Source organism: Globicephala melas, chromosome 2, assembly GCF_963455315.2.
Source record: "Globicephala melas chromosome 2, mGloMel1.2, whole genome shotgun sequence".
In the NCBI taxonomy this organism is placed as follows: domain Eukaryota; kingdom Metazoa; phylum Chordata; class Mammalia; order Artiodactyla; family Delphinidae; genus Globicephala; species Globicephala melas.
In genome coordinates, this window is record NC_083315.2 from 55,943,387 (window position 1) to 55,970,061 (window position 26,675).

The window sequence follows — 26,675 nt, forward strand, 5'->3', positions numbered from 1 at the left end:
ACTTTTCTACTTACTAGCTGTGTGACCTTGGATAGGTCATTTAATGTGCCTGAGGCTCTTGTATGAATGAAAAATATCACCTGCCATATCAGTAAACAAAGGATGTTGCAGCCATCAAGCCATCACATTACAGCCTCCCCAGTGGGGCACCCTGAGGGGACTCAGGATGAGAAAACACAGGATACTGGCCCCAGAGAGCTGAGGTGCATATCAAAGGAGTGATTTCAGTGAGCCCAGACTCTTGCATCTTCCCATACACAGAAAAGCACTAAATTCATTAACTTGAGGTGTTTGGTTTTCTTTTTTTTTTTTGCGTCTCCCATCCCGGAGCACAGGCTCCAGACGTGCAGGCTCAGCAGCCGTGGCCCACTGGCCCAGCCGCTCCATGGCATGTGGGATCCTCCCAGACCAGGGCACGAACCCACATCCCCTGCATCGGCAGGCGGACTCTCAATCACTGCGCCACCAGGGAAGCCCTTTGGTTTTCTTTAATCAACAGTAATCTTTTGATGTTTTGACTACCTGGTCTTTGTGGCAGAAACTCCCATATACCCTGGCTCCTCCCTTCCCTCTTCAGAGCCGTCCCTAGAACTATCTGAGATGCTATGTCTCAGGCTTGAAGTCCTCAGAAAGTCCACCAAATAAAACATAATTCTTAACTTTTCGGTTGAACATTTTTTTTCAGTTGACACTCACAGTCAGAAGTTCTAGGTTTGAGAATGATTTCTATGTGTACCAAATAGGATCTTTAGTAACTCTGAGATGCTGAGGAGCTCATTTCACCAATCTAAATCATAGTTTTCTTATCTTCCTATTGGAGGATAATCAGGAATTACACTGTGTGTGGCCATATATAGATGCAAGCTGATACTATATTAAACTAAACTGTGTCCTGTCCACAATGAATTCCAGCTGGTTGCCACCAAGGGGTGGGGTGGGGTGGCAGAAGCGGAGAAGGTACAGGCCCCTCAGGGAAGAATTGGTTCTTCCCTGGGCATCCCCATCCTCTCTTCAGGATCAGAGGAGCCTGTGGAATCTCAAGAGGGCCTGGCCATCCTGCACAGCGGGCTGTGGTATCAGGGAGCCACCCTGGGCTGGGATGCATGGAGTGGGCCCTGGACATCTCTGCACCTAGAGCCCAGACTGCCATCCTCAAGGCAGGGCCCTCCCATCCCAGCTCAGACCCGGTACTCACCCAGGGAGATTTTCTCCCCAGAGTCTGCAGGGAGCAAGAACACGAGGAGGGCCAGGGCAGAGATGAGCACACAGGGAATGAGAAGGTTGAGGCCATAGTAGAGGGTCCTGCGGCGGATGGTGACAGTGAAGGTCACATCCGGGTACGGCTCTTTGCAGCACTCATAGAACTTCTCACTCCGCTTGCCAGGGATCCCTTCGGTTCCAGGGGAAGAAAGGAACCACCGTTGAATAAAAGGATGGAGTTTATTTTAAGGGGTTATAACACACACACAGAGCCATGGAATTTGTTAAGTGCAAAACACTGGCTAATTGTTGTCTGAAAAAATGCTTTAGGTTTATTATAGATTTATTTAAGGGTATCTTAGTGATATTTGAACAAATTGGCAGGTTTTTTATGTATTCAAATTACATGTGCTCTAGACTGAATGTGTCCCCTGCAAGGTTCATATGTTGAAATCCTAACCTCCACAGTGATGGTTATTTGGACGTGAGGCCTTTGGGAGGTGATTAGGTCATGAGGGGGAGCCCTTGGGAATGGAATTAGTGCCCTTATAAAAGGGACCCCAGAGAGCTCCCCTATTCCTGCTGCCATGTGAGGACACGGCCTGAAGACAGCTGTCTGTGAACCAGGAAGCAGGTCCTCACCAGACGCTGAGTCTGCCAGCACCTTGATCTTGGACTCCCAGCCTCCAAACTATGAGAAATAACTGTCTGTTGTTTATAAGCTACCCAGTCTATGGCATTCTGTTATAGCAGCCTGAACGGACTAAGACACCATGATTATAAATAATACACTGTAAACTCGACACCATTATAAATGTAATTATTGTTTTCTATTTAAAATCATCAAATATAGGTTCCCATCAACTGCAATTTGCTGTTCCACCTGATTTTAGGGATAAAGCAGATTTGAATAATGTAGAGATGCCCATACTAGCACTGACCTTACCATAACTGCAAGTTCCTTATGGAAAGCACTGAATTTTCTCATTGTTTTTTGTTTCTCATCCTAGAGCTCTCAGTAAATCATGGAGAATGCTGCAGGGTTCAATAACTGCTCATGCTGAAAAGCAGAGTGGAAAATCCCAAACTTTTTAAGCCAGCACAGTAATAAAGCAGCTTCCTTCTATGTTGCCAGTATCACGTCTTTGCTGGGCTTACCCACAAGGTCCCATTCTCCATTTGGGATATAGCCGCTGATGTCTGCCTCCTGCATCTGCAGATCCAAGGACCACCCTCCATAAGACCAGGACCCAAACTTCAGTTTGCACTGCTGCACATCAAAGGGGAACCATCGCACATCAATGTAGCAGGAGCTCTTGAAGATGCCTACATGGGCAATGAGACAAACCAAGATGAAAGCTGGCTGAGACCTGCTTTAAACACACAGCAGTCTCACACAGTTGGTAGGAATGTAAATTGGTGCAGCCACTATGGGAACAGTACGGGGGCTCCTCAAAAAATTACAAAAAGAACTAAAAATGATCCAGCGATCCCACTCCTGGGTATACATGGAAAGGAAACAAAATCAGTATCTCACAAAGATATTTGTACCCCACTGCAGCATTACTCACAATAGCCAAGACATGGAAACAACCTAAGTTTCTGTTGATGGATAAACAGATAAAATATTATATATATATATATGTGTGTGTGTGTGTGTGTGTGTATATACATAAAATCAAATTTATGTGGATTATATGGAATATTATTCAGCCTTTAAAAAGATGAAAATCCTGCCATTTGCAACAACATGGATGAAACTGGAGGGCTTTATGCTAAGTGAAATAAGCCACACACAGAAAGACAGATCCTGTATAATATCACTTACATGAAGAATTTTTTTAAAAAAAGTTTAACTCATAGAAACAGAGTAGAATGGTGGTTGCCAAGGGCTGGAGGGTGGGGGAAATGGGAGAGAGGTTGATCAAAAAGGGAACAAACTTTCAGTTATAAGGTGGATTCATTTTGAGGATCTAACGTACAGCATCGTGACTACAGTTAATAATATTTTATATTTGAAATTTACTATGTGAGGTGATGGGTGTGTTAATTAACCTGATTGTGGAAATAAATGATTTCACAATATATATGCATATGCATGTGTGTGTGTGTGTGCGTGTGTGTGTGTATATATATATCTACACATGCATATGCATATATATCACGTATATACATACATATATTATACATATATATGTGTATGTGTATATATATATTACAATTTCATTTGTCAACTACACCTCAATAATGCTGGAAAAAATATTAAAAATAAAAATAAATGCACAGCAATCCCTTGGTCTCCATCCCATACACTATTCGTAACACACAAAGCCTACTCTTCATGGAGTGAAAAGCTTGCTATCCTGATCAAGCATCGGCCGGTTAAACGATGCATCATTTCTGATGCTCTGCATGTCTCATGATCAATGCTGTGCACACATCCCCTGGACCATTTGAGATCCCTTCAGGAGGAGGCAGTGTGAGTACCGGGGCCTCTCACCTGGGTGTGACCAGAGAGGCTTCAGCCCATCCTGCCCGTCCAAACTAGACCTGTCCAGGACAAGCTGAGTCTTTCTGGAAAAATTTCTAGAAAAGAGTTCAGTTGAAGCTTTACTGTCTTTTACATTTCAAAGGCTACACCGACATTTTCTGTTCTGAGCAAAGAATTCAACATTCTGTAAACTTGCTCTTGCCATGCATGTGCATCTCCAAATTCTAAACAGTAAGAGAGATGTAAAGAATGTAAAAAAAATCCTATAGAAGCTGATAAAAATGATGAAGAGCTTAGAAACAGAATCTGAAAGGTCTGTGTGCGTCTGTGTGACTGTGTTTGGTGAGGAGCAGGAAAAACATTTTCTTTAGGTTAAAAATTGAGAACATACTTGGTTATCTAGAAATATATATGGAAGATAATTTTAACTAGCCTGAATTCTAGATTATAAACAGAACAAAACCTAATAGGTTTTAGTTGAAGAGGTAGTGTTTGGACAAAAGCTAGAGTTTCCACTGAAAAGAGGGACAGGACAAATTGGGAGTAAATTTACCAACAGGTCACTGAGATAATTCCACACCGGCCATTTATGCCCATGTGCTCCTTGCTGCCCAGAGAAGGACCAGAAGGCAGTGATGGCACAAATAGCTAAGGGTCCCAGTGCTCACAGGGACAAGGCAGACGCTCTGTAAATTTCTGCTTCCAAATTTAAAAAAAATGAATGGAGGGACTCAACTTGCTAACAGGGACCCCCCCACCCACCCACAGTCAAACTGGGAAAGGATAATAAACTTCCTGTCTCCTCAAGTCCCTTTAAACAGGATTTGCAGCATTACATCCAATGTCCACAGGAATCTGGAAGTCATTACAGACACTACCCTCCCATTAATGGGCTGAATCCCCCAAAACTCTCACTGCTGGTAGAAAATGAAACTGTAACTGTATTATTCCATTTCTATCAAATGACCAGAAAAAGAGACTCTCTAGAGGCAGAAAGGAGGTCAGTGGTTGTTGCCGCGGGCCGGCAGTGAGGGTGGGGACTAACTGCAAACAGGCAAAAGGGATCTTTGGGGGGTGATGGAAAATGTTCTAGAACTAGATTGCAGTCGTGGTCGTACAACTCTGTGAATTTACTAAAAATCATTGAATTGTGCACTTAAGATGGGCCAATTGTATAATACGTAACTTACACTTCAATAATGCTGTTAAAAAAATAAAAATATGACATGGGAAAGAAGTCATTTCCTAATAACCAAGTCTATTTCAAAGCTTGCATCTGAAGCACTTTTTGCCTGTTTAGTTGCTGGAGCAGAGCAGCTTCCCAGTTCAGGTCTACACGACCCCAGGCACAGTCTTGCTGCCCTGAACCAGACAACCCCACACTCTCTAGTCCAGAGTAGGGGAGACTCCCACAATCAAAGCTCCATGTGCCCTCCTGACAGACTCCGGGGGCCACGCAGGCTGGGATGTAGGAACTGGCCCCAAAGGGGCTGCTGCACAGAGGGCTTGGGGGTCAGGAGGACTGCTCCCGTGGCTGAAAATAGCCTCAGCCTTCAGAACAACCCGCAGCCCAGTATTCTTCTACGCTGATGACTGCTGGAGGTCATTTTCCAAAATAGTTCTCATGCTAGAAGCTGCAACTTCTAGGCCTGGTGTAAAAGAGTGTACCAGTGATAGAAGACCCATCCCTTTGTCTTTGTTAGGAGGAAGGCTTGCGTCCCTGGGGGAGGAGAGGAGGGGCTGAGGAAGAAGCAAGGAAGCACAAGGTTTAAGACAGAAAACCTGAAAGTCTGGAGTCCTTCCATCTCCTCAGACAATAATGGATGGTATCTGCCTGTGACAGGTTCAATCCCTGACGCGTTCGTTTACCTACATGTGGGCCAGGCCGCTGGTTGATGAGGGTGGTTCTAACGGGAATAAACACAGATCCTGCCCTTGGGACTCTTATCCTCTGCTAATGAGAAAGAGAATGTAAACCACCACCCAGGAGGCAAAGCCAGCTTTGCTGTGAGCTGTGAGATGGATCCAAGGGCACAAGATGGGGCTGACTGCTGGAGGGTGTGTGTGTGTGTGTGTGTGTCTGTGAGGGTGTGTGGTGTGTGTGAGCATAGTGTGTGGTATATTTTTTGTGTGATGTGTCTATATGTGTGGTGTGTATGTATGGCGTTAGTGGGTGACGTGTGCACGTGTGTGTGTGTGCACGTGTGTGTGTGTGTGTGTGTGTGGTGTAGGTGTTGGTGGTGAGGAGGGAGGTGGATGCAGGCTGCCTGGGAACAGAAAGTTAAACAAACAGTTGCAGTGGGGGAAATAACCCTGGAAAATAACATGTGAAAAATCATCTAGAAGATTTAAAGAAATCTGTTAATATCTTGAGGGCACGAAGCCTGGGTTTCCCATGGCATGGATCACTCACAAGCAGCCCAAGGCCCTGTGAACTGACAGGAATGATGGGAGGAGATTCAACCCCAGCAGTTACCCATCAGCTGCCTGAGAAGGAGAGACGCTCTTTCAGGAAGAAATCACTGATGAGTCCCTTGGAAACCACCTGTTCTCACCTCTAACAAGCAGGTGGGCTTTAATGCACGCACTCAAGAAGCCAGCCCAGCAAGGTCACCGTCTCACCCCGACACTGGAGGGCAGCACATACCCAGGTACCCAGTGCAGTGGGAAGGAAAACGCAGGCTGTGAGGAGGAAATGACCTGGAGGTTGGTTGCAGGCTATAAGGAGAACAGAAATGACCTGACAACGGAGATTTGTTTTAGTTGTGGATGAACTTTAAAGAACACAGGACAGACAATACGGACAGAGGACATGTGTTGGCAAAGACAGCTTAAGCCATGATCCCAAGAGGAAGACAGCATTGCCACGCTCAGGGAATACATGCAAGCACAGAGGAGAAGAAGTCAGGAGGGCTGGGCGTGCGTGGAGGCTAAGGATGCTCAGAGCTCAGAGCCAGCCGCTGCCCCTGCGGGCACCGTCGGGCACCCCAACCTCCTTCACGCTGTCTAACTGCAGGGGACAAAGGGAGCGGCACTTACCTGGAGGGAGGTACTGGCAGTGCCCAGAAGAATTCACTAACACGTTGGTGTGGAACGTGGCGTCAAACCGCTCATCAGCACTGGAAACAGGAGAAGGATCCGTGAGCCAGCCCAGCTGGGCAATGGGTTCCCCATGCCCTTAGGGCAGTTGTTCCTGCAGTCCGAGCAGCTCTGAGAGGGGCTGCTGCTTGCAGTTGGGACAGCCAGCAGCGGTCTGAGAGCCCCACCTGTGGCTGACCTGGAAGGTCTTCCCAGAGCACAGGGGGAAGAGACCAGTGCCCACCTCCATTTCATAGGGATGCCTATTTTTTCCATATGTATATAAAACAAAGCTCTTAGCAAAAATGAAACCTGAAGACAACTTAGGAGGACATTGGCAGATGAGACATTTCAATCCATCTGCAGGAGATAAAGAGTGGGGGGAAGTAGAGCGCCCCTCTGCTCTGCTTAAGGGTGGGATTTGGACCCACTGTGTTCAAGGTCCTAGTTCCAGCCCCTTGAATGGGTCCAAAGCTCGGTTGGTGCTTGAGAAATCCAGTTTGAGTGACTGAGGCTGCAGGTGCATGGGGGAGCTGGGCAGCCCCAAGGAGTACGGGGCTCCAGGCTTAGTGATGACAGGAAGGAGCACAGGTGGAGACAGAAGAATTAGGTTCAAGTGTAGAAGAATGCACTCCAGCCCCACCCCCTGCCCATGGTCAGAACCTCCTACAGCCAGGAGTTACCAACCTGGTTAAAGGGGGCACACAAAACGGAAAGGAAAAACAATTAAGACCAACAGCCCTTATTATCCAGGTCTTTCATTTTCTGTGTTCTGACACTTTGACATCTGGGGCCTTGCTGATCCTGGAGGGACTACTCCACCCCCACCCCCATCCCAGGTCAGCCAATTCCTAGAGATAGCAAACAACTCGCTCAAATGGAAAGGAACCAATCCAGAGCCCACACCCCCACCATCTCTTTTATGGAGATCTCACCCTCCTGGCCACCATCCACCTGCCCTAATCACCCCAGGACCAGGTACCAGACAAACAGGGACAGGCCATATGTACCCAAGCCTGCTGAAGGCATTCCGGGTCCTAGCCCTGCTTACCCTGCCTCACCAGTTCCATTCCATGGAAACCACAATAAAGGCTTTTGACCACATTTTCCCCTCACGCCCTCTGCCTCCTGACTGTCCCTAGTGCTTCCCTGTGTGGCCCTGTATGGCGAGCATGCCTCCTGTTTCCAGGGAACTGTAAGATAAACTTCCTTCCTTCCTGCCAGTCATTTCTGTGTCTGCATTTTACCATGCCTGATTAAAACATATCCTTAAAATGTCAGATGTAGTGAATGGACTTGAGGACACGGGGAGTGGGAAGGGTAAGCTGGGATGACATGAGAAGGTGGCATGGACATATATACTCTACCAAATGTAAAATAGCTAGCTAGTGGGAAGCGGCCACATAGCACAGGGAGATCAGCTCGGTGCTTTGTGACCACCTAGAGGGCTGGGATAGGGAGGGTGGGAGGGAGGGAGATGCAAGAGGGAAGAGATATGGGAACATATGTATATGTATAACTGATTCACTTTGTTATAAAGCAGAAACTAACACACTATTGTAAAGCAATTATACTCCAATAAAGATGTTAAAAAAAAAAAAGTCGCCCTACAGGTGAATAAAAAAGTAAACAGCCTCAAGAAAACGTAGGCAGCCAGTCAAGATGCCAGCACCTCGAGTTAAGTTTCCCTCATTTTAGCAACTGGAGGACCTCTGCTAAGGGTTGCCCACGTCTACAGAGGCTCTGCAGCCTTTTCTGTTCCCAAAATCCTCTAAAGGGGAAACTCACCGTCATGAGATATCTGAGAACAGCCTTCACTGTGAGAGACAAGGACAGAAACAAGAAAGATCCAAGAAGAAACAGTCAATGAAAGGAATGAAAAATTACCTCTTATAAAAGTAATATCCTCACAAAAATTCAAGAGGATATTGCATTTAGAAAAACAAATGGCAATATGGAAGTTAAAACATGATCTATGAAATACACCTTTATAAATAGGTGGGAGGTTTGGCTGATAAGAATCACTGAGATGAAATGTAAGACCGAAAGGATGAGGGCCTCAGAGTAAAGGCCAAGGAAGCGGAAGAGACATGGGGGCGGGGGTGGGTAGTGGGAGGGAGAGAAATCACACAGAGAAATTGTAGAGCTGAAAGAAACCCCTCCAACGTGAAGGCAAAGAAAGGTGTTTTTAAGAACATTAAGTTGCCAGAGAGCTTGTTTCTTATGTATATTTTCTTGGTCATGGACTTGAGCATCAGCTCCAGAAGAATGAGGGTGAATACTAAGGAAGAAGAAATAAACTTTCAGACCAAACCTAAAGATCTGGAAAAGGAATTTTCATGATGAGCTGTGTAGTGGGTCTAGAAAAAGGGGCGGGGTCCAAATTACAGCAAGATATAAGGGGTCTCTGAAGAGAGTAAAGTGGATTCAGAGTGATGAAGAGAAGAAACAACAAGGTGGAAAACACCGTGGATTTGACTAAGGGCACATTGTTTTCAAAAATCTTTAATTAAAAAAAGCCACCAGAAACTTCAGGAAAAAACTGTACAAGAAAGCCAAGGTTTGAATATGAAACAAAAATGTGATGAAGCTTAAAGAAAGAAGGAAGGGAGGAAGACTAAGCTACAATAAAAAGATAATCCTCTGAGATGAAAAAGGACACATCCACCCCCTGACTTCCAAACACACTCAGGGAGAGAGAGGAGGAGGAAGGCTCAAGATGTAAATATTCTTTGCTTCACTGCAGTCTGTACCTGACTGTCTTAATGACACACAAACAGTGACTGGGAACCAAATATCTGAGGATGTGGACCTTCACAAACTCACCCTGGATTTTACCCTGCTTTTTAAATTAGGTTCTCTGGAACCCCAAGATTCTGTGGAGGTGCTTCAGATTTCTGCAAATGTTTGATTCCAGTATTTTCTTTTCCTTGTGTTTCAAAATGCATCATCAGATGAATGGATAAAGAAGATGTGGCACACATATACAATGGAATATTACTCAGCCATAAAAAGAAACAAAATTGAACTATTTGTAGTGAGGTGGATAGACCTAGAGTCTGTCATACAGAGTGAAGTAAGTCAGAAAGAGAAAGACAAATACCATAGGCTAACACATATATATGGAATTTAAGAAAAAAAATATCATGAAGAACCTAGGGGTAAGACAGGAATAAAGACACAGACCTACTAGAGAATGGACTTGAGGCTATGGGGAGGGGGAAGGGTAAGCTGTGACAAAGCGAGAGAGAGGCATGGACATGTATACACTACCAAACGTAAGGTAGCTAGCTAGTGGGAAGCAGCTGCATAGCACAGGGAGATCAGCTTGGTGCTTTGTGACCGCCTGGAGTGGTGGGATAGGGAGGGTGGGAGGAAGGAAGACGCAAGAGGGAAGAGATATGGCGACATATGTATATGTATAACTGATTCACTTTGTTATAAAGCAGAAACTAACACACCATTGTAAAGCAATTATACTCCAATAAAGATGTAAAAAACTGCTAATAAAAGTCCAAAAACACTCAAATAATTGTTTGCAAAATTTTAACTCTTCAGACACTACCAATGTATTAATTCATGTGGCCCGTTTAACTTCTTTTCTGGTGGACGTGAAACTAAAACTCCTCTTGCCATGAATACTGCATGTATTTGAAACTCTTGAAAATGAGTCACCCAGTAAGATTTCAGTTTTGCATGATTGTTCTTTAAAAAAAAATTCACATTTGAATCTACAATTCCAGCACAGAACCTGCATCTGCCTTGGCACCTCTTCCCCCACCCCCGACCCCGCAGCAGCAACAGCAGAAAGCACTGTGTGATGCTTCCATAGCTTTGCTTATTTTAAGCTTGGGTGTCATCCTGGCTGATTTTTATATTTATAATAAAGGCTGTGGGCATCTGTTAATGATTCAATTCCAAAAGAAAATAAAATTCATACAGCTCTTTCTCCATGGATTTGGAGCAATTTAATTGAAAAGACTCTTGAGATCACAAGGCAAATGGGTAAAAACAAGATAAAAATCTGTTGCTAATGGCTGTGTGACTCAGTGATTTCTGAATACCGTTCAACCAAAATAGAATATTGAGATAAATGTACCACTGTCATCATTATCAAAATCTTAATACTCACTGTGGAAGTTTTAGGGTTCTTCCCCAGGGGCAAATTGATTTTATACGTAAATGATATAAAAGTAAACTCTGGTCATAATTATGTGCTAATACCACTTCATCTGTTTTGACCATTAGGGCTGGAGATAAGGTTTGTTTGAAAAAGGGTTCTGTTGCTAAAATCTGAGTCTGAAAACACGGAGGGGATGAAGTCCCTGTGAAACATGAGTGACCAAAACCACTGCAAGGACCTGCCAGGCGACAATATCAGTGATGTCCATTGGGTGCCAGCTGACAGTGACCTTGAGGCCACATGGTATCACAGCCTTGCAGCCAGCAGATTCTGGTCACCCTGGAGGCTGGGTGGGTTCACAGAACTCAGCTCACTCTTCCCTCTGTGCTGGTGTGCACCTGAAGCTTTCTGTATTAAACTGTTAGAAAACAGTCAAACATACATATTTTTTCTTGACTACTAGAGGACAGGATACACCCTCAGAACTTTTGATGACCCTGGCACGTGGCCCTTCACTCCCCTCAAAACCTCTTCCCTCCAGCAGCCTTGGTCCTCGTCCAGGTAGTAATGGACAGATGAGCCTGCACTTGGTGTGAGGGGAGCTCTGGGCACTCCCACTGAGAAGTGCCCATGGAGAGGAGGGATATTTAACCCCAATATTGAAGGTGCAGGTCCTACGTCATCTGTCAAGTAGTCAGGAGCAGAGGACATCTGGACAGGCTCTAAGGATGGGCAGAAGGCTCACAGGTTCTGTGAGCCTACCAGGAAAGGTGGGCGTGTCCCCAGAAGACAGCGTAGTCTGATCACACACCTGGAGGTAGGCTGGACTGAGGGAAGCTTCATGAAGGTGAGGTTTGCCTGGAGCAGGGGTGAATGAGATGTTGTCCCAAGCAGCAAGGCTAATACAGGGGCTTGAGGGCTAACCACTGGTGGCTATGCCTACAGGACCCAAGGGCCCATCCTTAGGGGAGGATTACAAACTGTGCTTCCAGACGTCAATGGCAGCACAGGCAGGCAGAGCCCAAGGGACACAGGTGAACCCTGGTGGTCTGGGTTAAGACTATTTCCTGCTCCCCATCCACAGGGTCTGACACAGTGCCTGATCCCAGCCCTGCAAAGGGCTCCCGGCCCTGGAAGCAGAGCCCTCTGATCCCAGCTTGGTGCAGCCCCTGCTCATCTTGCCCCGCAACACTGACCCCCATCTCTGAGCAAAAAACCCCAGGTACACTGCACTGCTGTCGAGAGCACACTGTGGGCTCATGAGGTGAGGACTGTAATGAATAGGGTCTCAGGCGCCATCAGACCCATTCCCTCTGAGCTCACATGGTCCTCAAAAGAGAGAGAGGGAAGAGCAGAAAAGGCGAAAATGATCTTAACTGCTCTACCACAAAAAAGAAATAATGATTATGTGATGAGGATAGGGGTGTCAGCTAATGCTACAATGGTAATCATATTGCAATATATATGTATTTCAAATCAACACAATGTACACGGTAAACATAAAATGTTGTATATATATATCTCAATTGTATCTCAATAAAAATAATAAAATAAAATTTAAAATATTGTAAGAAAAAAAGTAAATGAATAAGAAAGAGGAAACCCATCTATCTCAAAAGACTGTCAATCTAAGGTGCCATTTATCTTAAATCTTTTAAGGAATAAAAGCTGCCATGGATCAAAGATAAGATCAATAAAACTAAAAGCTGGTTCTTGGTGAAGATAAACAAAATTGATAAACCATTAGCCAGACTCATCAAGAAGAAAAGGGAGAAGACTCAAATCAATAGAATTAGAAATGAAAAAGGAGAAGTAACAACTGACACTGCAGAGATAAAAAGGACCACGAGAGATTACTACAAGCAACTATATGCCAATAAAATGGACAACCTGGAAGAAATGGACAAATTCTTAGAAAAGCACAACCTTCCAAGACTGAACCAGGAAGAAATAGAAAATGTAAACAGACTAATCAAAAGCACTGAAGTTGAGACTGTGATTAAAAATCTTCCAACAGGGCTTCCCTGGTAGCGCAGTGGTTGAGAGTCCGCCTGCCAATGCAGGGGACGTGGGTTCGTGCCCCGGTCGGGGAGGATCCCACATGTCACGGGGCGGCTGGACCCGTGAGCCATGGCCGCTGGGCCTGCGCGTCCGGAGCCTGTGCTCTGCAACGGGAGAGGCCGCATCGGTGAGAGGCCCGCGTACAGAAAAAAAAAAAAAAAAAAAAAAATCTTCCAACAAACAAAAGCCCAGGACCAGATGGCTTCATAGGCGAGTTCTATCAAACATTTACAGAAGGGCTAACACCTATCCTTCTCAAACTCTTCCAAAATATAGCACAGGGAAGAACACTCCCAAACTCATTCTACAAGGCCACCATCTCCCCGATACCAAAACCAGACAAAAATTTACCATTGCAACAAAAAGAATAAAATACCTAGGAATAAACCTACCTAAGGAGACAAAAGCATGGACTTATATATACTACCACATGTAAAATAGATAGTTAGTGGGAAGCAGCCGCATAGCACAGGGAGATCAGCTCGGTGCTTTGTGACCACCTAGAGGGGTGGGATAGGGAGTGTGGGAGGGAGACGCAAGAGGGAGGGGATATGGGGATATATGTATATGTATAGTTGGTTCACTTTGTTATAAAGCAGAAACTAACACACCATTGTAAAGCAATTATACTCCAATAAAGGTGTTAAAAAATAAAAATAAAAACAATACATTGGTAACAGCAAAAAAAAAAAAAAAAGCTGCCAATTACATGTTAAGATACCGCTGATGCCCAGATTTCAGAGGAAAAAAGTCTGTAGAGGATAGATTAATTTTATTTCAAAAGAGAGTAGTAAGTCCTTTCTCTGGATATTTTGATTTTGTTATGTATTTTATTCTAAAGTGTTAAGGACATGTTAAAATGATAGCAAGGTGGCTTGTCACAGACCATGACCAAAAAGTCTTGAGCAGAACTGAAATTTCATGGTCGTTTCTACCTTTCAGAGATCCCAGGAGGCAGACATCCAGGTATCAGCAGGAGGCTTCCAGAAGAATCTATTCAAGATCCTTTCTTTACCCACCAATTTATATGTTAAATGGCATATAACATGGATTATAACAATTGGATGTAACATTGGATGAATTATAACAATGTTATAAATAATATGGGATAATGTTATCAAAGCCTGTGTCAAGTTTCTGGGCTCCCAATATTGTTCCTTGATCAATAGGACTGTTCCTGATCCAGTACAACATCATCTTAATCACTACAACTTAGTGGAAGTGTTGGTATTTGGCAGGGCAAGTCTCCGACAACTTTGTTCTTTTGTTTAAAAATTATCTTACCTACCCCTGGCCCTTTACTCATCATTAAGTTCTAGGATCTACTTGTCCAGTCCCATGAAGACCCAGCTGAGACTTTAGTTGGAATCACATTAAATTTACAGACTAGTTTGGGAAATTCTGACATCTTTATGATACTGAGTTTTCCCAGAAATAAATATATAACTCACCATTTATTTTGGTCTTAGATTTATTTATTGATACTTTTTAACACCTGCAAATACTGGAAAAAAGTCATATAGTTGATGAATGATGGTAATTTAGTTTATTCCTTTCTAATCTTTAATATTTCATTCTTTTACTTTTCTTGTTATTTAAGATTCTTATCATTCTTAAGATATTTTTTAAGTGATGACAATAGGTATCTTTATTTTGTTCCACATACAGAAACTTGTAATGTTTCAGCATTAAATGAACTTTTGGTAAACACCTTACATCAGGTTACACAAGTTTTCTTCTATTTCACAAATAGGTATTAAATACCATCAACTGATTTTTCCCCAGCTACCAAGATGATCGTGTGATTTTTCTCCTTCATTCTGTTAATATTGATAGAATGAATTTTTCTAAAGTTAAACAAAACTTATTTTTCATTAGAAAACTAAATTTGTTATGATTTTTTTAAAATTATTGCTAGATTTAGTGAGTTAATACTCTAGTTAAGATGCATACATACATGCTCATAAGTGATACTGTATGCTAGATGGAACTTGCCTGCAAAACCCACTTTTTCGAATTTCTTTTTAAAAACATATCAATCAAGAGAATGAAAAGGCAAGCTTCAGACTGGTAGAAAATATTTGAAAAAAGATATACATGATAAAGACTGCTATCCAAAATATACAAATGACACTTAACAGTAAGAAAACAACCCAATCAAAAAAACCTTGAACAGACACCTCAACAAAGAAGTTATCAGGGAATTGCAAATTTAAACAACCAGATACCACCACACACCTAGTAAATGGTCAAAATGCAGAACAATGAGAACACCACATCTGGCAAGGATGTAGAGCAACAGGAGCTTTCATTCATTACTGATGGGTACACAAAATGGAACAGCCACTTTGAAAGACACTTTGGCAGCTTCTTACAAAACTAAACATCCTCTTACCATACAATCCACCAATCACACTCCTTGGTGTTTACTAAAAGGAGTTGAAAACTTATGTCCAGACAGAAATCTGCACATGGATGCTTAAAGCAGCTTTATTCATAATTGCCAAAACTTTGAAGCAATCAAGATGTTCTTGAGTAGGTGAATGAATAAATAAATAAACTGTGGTATATCCAGACAATGAAATGTTATTTAGTCTTAAAATGAAATGAGTTATTAAGCCATGAAAGACCTGGAGGAAGCTTAAATGCATACTACTAAGTGAAAGAAGCCAGTCCGAGGGCTACATACTGTATGATTCCAACTATATGACATTCTGGACCAGGCAAAACTATGGAGACAGTAAAGCTCAGTGGTTTCCAGGAGTTAGGGGGAGAGAGGGATAAATGGGAGGAGCACAGAGGATTTTTAGGGCAGTGAAGCTAGTATGTACTATAATGGTGGATACATGTCATTATACATTTGTCCACATCCATAGAATGTACAACATAAAAAGCAAACCCTTAGTGTAAACTATGGACTTTGGGTGATCGTTATTTGTCAATGTTGGCTCATCGATTGTAACAAACATACCACTCTGGTGAGGGTGTTCATAATCGGGGAGGCAGTGCATTGTGGGGGCAGGGCTATGTGGGAAATCTCTGAACCTTCTCAACTATGCTGGGGATCTAAAACTGCTCTAAAAAATAAAGCATATTTTAAAGATAGATAGATGATAGATAGGTAGATAGGTAGAGAGATCCAATTATCTTGTCTATTTTTCTATTTTGTCTAGAACCAGCTTATATTTTTCTAGAAAAAATAATTTCTGGCTAAGTTTCCATATTCAGTGGCATAAAGTTGTCCATAACATTCTCTCTTCTTTACTTTCTTGATAATTATTCCCTAAGTTGTGTTCATTTTATTAGTTCTTTTTAAAAGCAACTTATTCCTTCTTGATTTCTATCTTATTTTTCTCATTTAATAAATTTCTACTCTTTTCTTTATTCTTCCTTCTCTTTACTTAATATTATTTTTTTCCTAACTTCTTGGGATTGGTAATTAATTCACAAATTTTAGTTTTAAAATCTTGCCTAATGTAAGCATTTAAGGCTATGGATTTCTCCCTACATATATACACACATGCACACACACATTCACACACACTAAAGTTTTTTTTATTTAATTCACATTTGGGTACTTAGTTCTCCAGATATGTATTTTTAGTAGAACAAGGACACATCTGTTTTTCTATATGTGTCTATCTGTATCTATTTCTCTACATTAGATGAGGCTTGTTAATTATGAAGTTCTATATCCTGACACATTTTTTCCTTCTTGAACTATCAATTACTAAAAAAAAACAGTACATTAAAATCTTCTACCACAATTATGGATTTATCTGCCAATTTTTCTTCATTTGTTTCAAAGCTATTTTATTAGGTGCATACATGTGAAATTTGTTAAATATTCTCAGAAATTGTTTCTTTTTTATCATTATGACTTGATCTTTAACCTTAATTGCACCTTTTTTCTTATAGCGTGTGTGCGTGCACATGAGAGTGCGTGTGTGTGTACATTTTCCTGTTATAAACATAGCCATTCTAATTTTATCTTATTCTTGTTGGCCCAGTATATCTTTTTCCTTTTTTTTTTTGTCTCTTGTGTACTTATGCTTTAGTTCAAATATATATCCAAATGGTGTGTGTGTGTGTGTGTATATATACACACACACACATATATATGTGTGTGTATATATATATATACACACACAAATGGTGTACAGTTGGATTTTTTAAAAATATATAGTTGGGGGATCTCTGTCTTTTTAACTAGCTGCCTAATCCTTTATCTTGTCTGTTACAATGTTTGGTTTTATTCCTACTATTTAATTTTGTGCTTTTTATTTCACCGTCCTTTGATTGCATTTCCCTCATTTCTATAGGCTTCTCACATTTTCTTTATTCTTTCCCTACTCACTTCTTACCTGTCTGGAAGTTTAAAAAATTATTCTTATGCTTCTGATGGTTATTCTTACATTTTTTTAATCCCTTTAAAACAAACATTTATTGTTCTTTTCTAATTACAGAAATAAAACATATTCACAAAAAGGGAAATACAGAAAACACTTGGTAGGGACGCAATAATTATGAGGTGACTGAAGGAACAAAAATTAAAACTACCCACAATTCTGTAACTCAGAGGTAACCTCTTCAACATTTTTTTCTGACCTTTTTCTATGCATGTGGATACATCGGTTGTATATAATGCACATGCATACATACAGATATTTTAAACAAAATTTTAGATCTTACATACAATACTCTTTAGAATTTGCTTTTTTTCCCCACTTTAGCAATGCATCATAGACAGTTTCAATTTTTACATTTTTAACGTGTATACTTTACTCAGAGTTGACAGCTCTATGTTCTGCCAGAGCAACTTAAGTCCAACTAAGTGCTTTACCTACAAGTACCATCCAAATACTGCCTTTCATGTTACTATTTTCCATCATTTTAATCTCTCTTTGTTTTTCACCCTCAAGTTCATCATTATTATTATATATGTTCAAAACTATTTATATTTACCTGAATTTTTAACAATTGCGTTCCTTCTCATATCCTGTTCCTAAATGTATATTCTGGTAGTTTCTTTAATACGTGTATTTCTGGTATTTCATCATGGCAGTTTACCTCTTCATGGTAACTTTAGTCTTTGTTTTCCTGAAAATGTCCTGATTTTGCCCCTCATGTAAAGAAGGGTTTAGCCAGGACAGAATTCTACATTGATGATTATTTTCTCTCAAAATTTAAAGTTACTCTTATTTTTTTCTGTCTTCTACTGTTGCCTCTAAAAGGCCTGCAGTCAGTCTAATCATCATCCCTTTGTAGCAAACTATCTTTTTTTCTTTCATTTTTTCCAGTATCTTCTTAGCTTTGGGCGTTCTGCCGCTTTTAGCAAAGTTGTCTAGGTGCCCGTTTCTTATTATCTATCTTTTCTCAGACTTCTTGTATCTCCTGAAACTGAGGATTTATGTTTTTCATCAATATTATTAAATTCTCAGCCATTCTTTTGGAACATGGCTTCTGGAGGAAAAAGTCGTATTTCACCGGAAAACTGCATCCTCTAAAAGCATACAGCTCTGAGCAAGGCATGGGACTACGTCTGAGCTCTTTGGAAGCTCTTTGGAAGCTGCAAGCAGAGGATAGATGCATAAATTATGTGTTGTCTGGGAGTGATTTCACTGGTGGTGATTTGACTTCCTGCGCCCTGTAAATAAACACATTTTATGTCCACTTACAATTCATCTCAACATTCCTTTACTTCATATACATTTGTCCTGGTTTGACTTTTCCTTTAATTGGATCTAACATCTGCCTTGTTCCCTCATGTCTTGTGAGTAAAATAAATTCTTTAGCATGTGTTCGTTTTTTATATCTGTATATGGGTCACAATTTTACCTTTCCTCTGAAAAATCATCTCCTAACACTTCTCCCACGTTCTTTCTATTATTTCCTTCTACAATACCAACCACCACGTGTGGGAGCACCTACGCAAGAGAGGAACTCATATGCCCTGTCTCACAAGGTTACATGTGGGGTCAATCCAGGATGGGGTTCATGCATCCACATCTGTTTTCTGCATGACCTCAGACACACTGTGCTATTATTTTGATGACTCTTCCTATTTTTGACTTATTTGCAAAATAATAACAGTACCCTTCTCAAAAAGGTTGTAAATATATGTAAAACATTTGGACCAGGACCTGGTACATCGAAGCACCATTCACCAATGCATCCATTCACCATTCTTTCATATTTTCCACCTATTTAGCTGGCTATAGTTCATCTAGGAAATTACCTCTACTCCTTTGACCGTGTCTCACCTGACACCCAATGCTTCTACTGAGTTTTTAATTTTTTATTTCATTGAAATGCTGTGTTAGTTTTACAATGTTGTGTTAGTTTTACAATGTTGTTAGATTTAAAATGTTGTGTTAGCTTCAGGTGTACAGCACACTGATTCAGTTATACATATATATATATATATATGTATATATATATTCTTTTTCAGATTTTTTTCCCTTTTAGGTTATCACAAAATATTGAGTATAGTTCCCTGTGCTATACAGTGGGTCCTTGTTTATCTATTTTATCTACTGTAGTGTGTATATGTTAATCCCAATCTCCTAATTTATCCCTCCCTCACCCTTCCCCTTTGGTAACCATAAGTTTGTTTTTTATGTCTGTGGATTTATTTCTGTTTTGTAGATAAGGTGAGTTTTTAATTTTGATGCCTATATTTCTCATCTCTATTAATTTTATGTCTTTTTTTCAAAGCTGTTTTTTAAAGAGTGCTTTGCGTTTTTCTTGCATTTTCAATTCTTAATTGTGTTTAATTATTTAAACATTATTTATTAGTTCCTATTATCTAAAGTTTAGATCGAGATCTGCAGTTTGTTATGTCTGATAATATTTGCTCCAAGGGAGGTGCTATTTATTTATGTATCTTTTGTAAGTTTAATTTTCAACTCATCTATTTGCATATGTTTGTTTGCCTTTAACAAACAGTCTTTGTAACGTTTGCTATAAAATCTAATGAAGGGTGATATAGAGCAAGAGCTCAGGGGACACAGATGCAGCCACGGTGTTGGTGGAAGCGAAATGACAAGGGGGAGGGGGTAGAAGAGCAGAGCCCTATGGCTGTCGCCTCACAGCTTTCCAGCCCCCGCTCCTGGACACCAACCACTGTAGTTTGTGCTGTTTGTCAGGTGGCAGAAAACTCAGGGTTCAAACACTGATGCACCACCATGGAGCTTGGACAGGGCACACCTCAGCTTCCAGACACCAAAAATGGAATGAATCTTCAGCCTCCAAGCCCCCTGATTGTGACATGGAGCTTCCCCCACACAGCCAGAAACAGGCAAGCTTCATCTTCCTGCACTGAGAAGGAGATACTCCTCCAGCCCCCTTCTCAGATAGGGCAGTGTTTCCACAGCAGTCGGTTCCAGCCCACCTGGTCTGGGCAAGAGGGTAGGGCCCAGGTGTCACCCTTGCCTCCCTAGGCGAGTTGTTTGGTGACCCAGGACCCAGGATAACTGCCTGAGCTCCCAGGGCTCCACGTGGGGAAAGCACTGGCCTCCATCCTCCCGGGCTGCTCAGAGCCCCTGCAGTCCCTCCAACACAGAGGTCAGGCAGCCTACTTCATGGATGTGAATGAGTCCATGAAGTAAAAGTGAGTTTTCCATTTCTGAGCTGTGTAACCTGTGATGCCCTTTCTCTCCAGAGCCATGAAACAAAGAGGACAAAAGAAAGCTAGCCACCCCTGCTGGGGAGGGGAGAATTTCTGCCACTGGTGCCCTTGGTTACTTTTCACACAAGGACTGTGAATCAGGTGTGGAAATTCAAACGTGAGAGAAGGTGAGTAGAAAACACAGAGGGAAAGGTGCTGACTTTGCACTCTGCCCACCTGTGTTTCAGTGACCTCTGACCTGGCATGTATGCCACCATGGGAACTTCCCACATAAGTGGGGCCACCAAATCCATGCCTGAAGTTCCCCAGTAACTGGCTGAAAAGTGACCAGACTAATCTTCTGAAGGGGAGCTTTTCCCTTTACATTGAAGATAGTAAAGAAATTGATCAATATGAAATCTAAGTAAACTAAGCATATGCACTTGCTATGACAGTATAAATAAAATCTAAAAATGACAAAACAGAAATATTGTTTTTATCTTCAAGAAGTTAATCTAAATATTTCCTGCCTAAAATTATATTAAGTATTTCCACCAAAACACTGAAGCAAGAAGTGCTTCAAGTGAACCAAGCTGGTATAACGTGTTTGGAAAGAAATTTCACAAAATGTAATTAGAGGATTTAAGAAGCTTAAAAATTCCATGTTTCTTGGAATTAAGAAATTCTTGGAAAATAAGATTAAAATAATTATAGTCACAAATATGTTTATTACCAATTTCAATAAAACAAAAATTAGAGCTCAGACTTTCAGTTAGGGAGAGAATAGACACGTTTACCTATTTGCATGGACTGAACTGCACCTCCCCCAATTCATATGTTGAAGTCCTAACCCCCAATGTGAATATATTTGGAAACAGAACCTTTAAGGAGGTAATTAAGGTTACATGCAGCCATAAGGATGGGGCCGTAATCCAATAGGACTGGTAGCCTTATAAGAATAGGAAGAAATTAATATTCATATTCTCTCTCTCTCTTTTCCATAGAGGACACAGTGTGAAGGCAGGCATCTACGGGCCAGGATGGGATCGTTCACCAGGAACCAAATTGGCTGGCAGAAATAAACGTCTCCATTTTTATGTACCCATTACAGTCACTTTAAGAGTTTCTTGGCAATAACACAGTATATAAATAAATAAGAAATAAAATGTAATGGCCTGGGGATTCTTCCCCAAATAAATATTTACTTTAGTGGAAAAAAATGCCCAGAGTATGGTATTTTGTTATTAGTGTTTTGCAGCACTATTACTTCCATTAACTATGCCTAAAACTCTCAACATAAAATATAAATAAACATAGGACCACTGTGAAAATGAAGAGAAGGCAGAAGGACTGACACAGTCCCTGGGTTTTCCATTTGTCTCTTATATTCCAAACTGAGTACTGGAGAAGCATCAACAGGTGCAGAGAAAAACAACAACAACAAAAATGTCCTGAGAAAAGCAAAATGACCAGGAAAGGGCAGCCAGGGAGACAGAAAACTTTTAAGTAATAGTCCTACCTCAGCTAAACATCAAAGGAACCATCAGCAGAGAGGTGAGGCCTAGTAGGCTACCAACCAAATTACATATTCCAAGAAAATATTATCAAAACAAGCAAGATCAACTATATTATTACCAGATAAACTAGACTTTAGAGGAAAGAAAATTACAAAGGGCAGATATAAATTTACATACTGATAAACACTCCACATACCAAGAAGACACAACAATCATACATTCTTTCCCAAACGAGCTGAAAAGCTGAAAAGTATGTGAATAAAATCAGAAGGAAGTAAAAAAAAAAAAGAAAAAGAAAGAAAGAAATATACAAATCTACATTCTTCAACACTCCTCTCTCAACACTTGATGAGAGGACAACTAGACGGAAAATCAGGAAAGTCACAGAACTTCACACACCATCAACCAATATGGCCTAACTGACATAAAACCCTTTCCCCAACACAGCAAAAACACATTGTTTTCAAGTCCCCATGGAGCATATACTAAGACAGACCACAAACTGTGCCATAAAAACCTCAACAATATTAAAAGAATTTAAACCATGTGGAGTGTGATTTTCCACAATGGAATCAAATTAAAAACAAGTAAAAAGGAGACAACATGAGAATTTCCAAACACTTGGAATCTAAACACTAAATTTCTAAATAATCTATGAGTCAAAGAGAAAGTCTATGGTTGGAAACTCAAAAGATAAAGTGAACTGAAAAAACTAAAAATACAGCTTATCAAAATTTGTGAGGTACAGGTAGAGTGCTGAGAAAGAGATGTATAGTAGTAAATGCTTACATTAGAAAAAAGTCTCAAGTCTGTAACTCTATGCTGACTCCTCATGTAACAAAAAAAAATGAAGAGAAAAATAAACTCATAACAGGTAGAGAGAGGGAAATAATAAATATAGGAAGAAAAATCAATGAAAGTGAGAAAAGAAAAACAGTAGGGAAAATCAATGAAACAAAAATCTACTTCTTTGAAAAGATCAATTAAATTGACAAGCCGGGGCTTACCTGGTGGCACAGTGGTTGAGAGTCCGCCTGCCAATGCAGGGGACATGGGTTCGTGCCCCGGTCCGGGAAAATCCCACATGCCGCGGAGCGGCTGGGTCCGTGAGCCATGGCTGCTGAGCCTGTGCGTCCAGAGCCTGTGCTCCGCAACGAGAGAGGCCACAACAGTGAGAGGCCCACATACCACAAAAAAAAGAGGGGAAAAAAAAATTGACAAGCCAATATCAGGAATGAATTTGAATATATCACTACAAGCCCTGCACACATCAAAAGAATGACAAAAGGATGTCACAAACAACTCTTCATATATAAATTTGACAGTTTAGATGAAATACACCAATTCCTTGGTTCCTTGGAAAGCACAACCTACTAAAACTTAAACAAGAGGATATAAATAAGCTGAATAGTCACAGAATTATTAAACAAATTGAATTACTAATTTTAAAATTCCTGAAAAGAACCCTCTAGGTCCTGATGGTTTCACTAGAAAATTCTACCAACAATTAAGAAGAATTAATACCAATTCTATAACTCTCTCCCAGAAAATAGAGGATGAGAGAATATCTATCAACTCATTTTAAGAAGCTAATATTATTCTGAAACCAAAACCACAAGGATAGTACTGAAAAAAACAGAATAAGAAAAAAAATAGAAACGTATAGAGTACATTCCCTCATAGACACAAAAATCCTTAATAAAAAATTAGCAAATACAATTTGGCAGCATATATAAAGAATTATACACATAACCAAGTGGGGTTTATTCCATGAGTACAACATTGGTTGGAGTATTTCAAAACTGATCAATGAATCAACCATATTAAGAGGCTGAAGAATAAAAAGCAGATGCTTATACCAATTGGTGCAGAAAAAGACACTGATAATATTCAACACTCATGCAGAATAAAAACTTTCAGAACACTGGAATAGAGGGGAACTTCCTCAGCCTGATAAAGAACATCTACCAAAGAAACCACAGCTAGTATCATACATAATGGTAAAAAGACTGAATGCCTTCCCTCTAAGATCAGGAACAAGGCAGATCTTATTCCTGATCTTTCAACACCCTTATTCAACATAATACTGGAGTCCTCACCAGGAAAGCAGAAGAAATAAAGGCATAGAGATCAGAAGGAAAAAAAACTGTCTTATTTGCAGTTGACGTGATGATAGAAATCATTTGCATGACTATGTAGAAAACCCCAAGAAATCTCTAACAACAACAACAACAAAACCCCACAACAACTCCTAAAACTAATACATGAGTGGAGCAAGGTCAGAGGATACAAGGTTAACATTTAAAAAAAATTGTGAAGGAGGGTTCAAGATGGTGGCATAGGATGATCCTGAACTCACCTCCTTCCACAGACACAGCAGATCCACAACTACATATGGGATAATCCCCTCATAAAGAACCCGAAAGCTGGAGGAACAGAATCTCTACAACAAAGAGTAAAAGGACAACACTGAGACGGTGAGGAGAGGCAGAGAGATGTGTCACCAAGGAGGAAACCACACCCTGGCTGCGGTGATCCACAATCGGGAGGGATCACAAAGGCCCAGACCTCTTCTCTGAGGAGTGAGGGATTCAAGCTCCACACCGGGCACCCTGACCCCTAGATCCTGCACAGGAAAGACAAGCCCCCAAAACACCTGATTTTAAAAGCCAAAAGAGAGTGCTCACTTTGGCAGCACATATACTAAAATTGGAGCAATACAGAGAAGATTAGCAGGGCCCCTGCATGAGGATGATGCACAAACTTGTGAAGCATTCCATAGTTTTTGCACTTATTTACAAAACAGAAATATACTCACAGACATAGAAAACAGTTTTATGGCTACCAAAAGGGGAGGGAGGGGATAAATTAGAAGTTTGGGATTAACATATACACACTATTATATATAAAACAGATAAACAAGAACCTACTGTATAGCACAGGGAACTATACTGAATATCTTGTAATAACCTATAATGGAAAAGAATCTGAAAAATAAAATATATATATATTTTATATAACTGCATCACTTTGCTATACACCTGAAATTAACACAACATTGTAAATCAACTATACTTCAGTAATAAGAAAAACCAAAAGGGAATACATCCAGGGCAACCACAGAACTGAGAGAAGAGAAAATTCATTCTTAAAGGGCCCACATGCAGACTCACTCAACCCAAAAGCCAGCATAAAAATACCAGATTGAAAAGCATATAGACTGTAGGTCAAGGGGACCCACTTACTAACCTTGAAGCATCACCAGAGAGACAAGAACCATTTCAGATGCTTCCTGGGGAATGCAAGACAGTGCCAAGAACCATTTTTTGCCATTTCAGACTACCTTGCTAATACTGGTGCTGGTGGGCACCACTTTGAAATTCTTGCTCTAACTTGTTAGCACCAGTGTGCCCCACTGAGAGCCCCACCCACTCCTGCCACATCAGCCCCACCTACCAGTCAGTGCAGCCGTCACAGGTAGACCTCCAAGCCAGTCTGGGGGGCTGCCTCACTCATCAGCACACCACAGCAGCTGTAGCTATGCCCCTCAGCCATCCTGGAGGGAAGCCCAGCCCACCAGCATGCCACAGAAGCAGCTGTGGCCCCACCATAGAGGAGGGTGCATGCAGCCCCAATAGGGGACAACCCTTGAATGCCTGGCTCTAGTGTCCAGGCAGAATTGCACCTCTGAGCCCCACAAGACATTTCCTAAATAAGGCCACTCCTTCAAGACTGGGAAGGATAGCTGATTCACCTAATACATAGAATCAAAGAATTAAGAAAAATGAGGAGACAGAGGAATATGCTCCAATTGGAAGAACAAGTCAAAACCTCAGAAAAATAACTAAATGAAATGGAGATAAGCAATCTACCTGACAAAGAGTTAAAAGTAATGGTTATATAGATGCTCACCAAGCTCAGGAGAAGAATGGATGGACACAGTGAGAACTTCAACAAAGACAGAAAATATAAGAAAGTACCAAACAGAAGTTACAACTAAACTGAAAAATACACTAGAAGAGCTGAACATCAGACTGGATGAGATAGAAGAACAAATCAACAAGCTGGAAGACAAAATGGAACTCATCCAGACAGGGCAGTAAAATGAAAAAGAACTTAAAAAGCAAAGATACCTAAAGGGACCTTTGGGACAACATTACATTTGCATTATAGGGGTTCCAGAAGAAGAGGAGAAAGAAAAAGGGTCAGAAAAATTATTTGAAGAAACAGTGGCTGAAAACTTCCCTAGTCTGGGGAAGGAAACAGACTTCCAGGTCCAGGAAGTGCAGCAAGTTCCAAATAAGAGGAACCTATAGAGTCACACACCAAGACATATTATAATTAAAATAATAAAAGTTAAGGATAAAGAGAGAATCCTAAAAGCAGAAAGAGAAAAACAACTTGTTATGTACAAGGTAAACCCCTAAGGCTATCAGTAGATTTCTCAGCAGAAACTGTACAGCCCAGGGGCAGTGGCATGACATATTCAAAGTGCTGAAAGAAAAAAAAACCAAAAAATTTCCAGCCAATAATTCTCTACCCAGCAAGGTTATCATTCAGAATTGAAGAAGAGATCAAGATATTCCAAGATAAGTA

General features: G+C 41.0%; 1 protein-coding gene and 1 non-coding gene across 6 annotated transcripts in view; one reads left to right on the forward strand and one right to left on the reverse strand.

Annotated features, from left to right (window-relative positions):
* CHRNA7 (cholinergic receptor nicotinic alpha 7 subunit) overlaps positions 1–26,675 on the reverse strand; it is a 122,095-nt gene that overhangs the window by 11,203 nt on the left and 84,217 nt on the right. For all 5 annotated transcript variants that reach the window (XM_060293928.1, XM_030874848.2, XM_060293931.1 and 2 more), the window contains 3 exons: positions 6,731–6,810; positions 2,359–2,526; positions 1,196–1,390 (listed from right to left, as the gene is read on the reverse strand). In XM_060293928.1, coding sequence (XP_060149911.1) covers positions 1,196–1,390; positions 2,359–2,526; positions 6,731–6,810 — 443 coding nt within the window. The remainder of the gene's footprint in view (positions 1–1,195; positions 1,391–2,358; positions 2,527–6,730; positions 6,811–26,675) is intronic.
* Positions 24,759–24,865, forward strand: LOC115862950 (U6 spliceosomal RNA). The gene has a single exon (XR_004043313.1). It is a non-coding gene; the product is annotated as a U6 spliceosomal RNA (small nuclear RNA).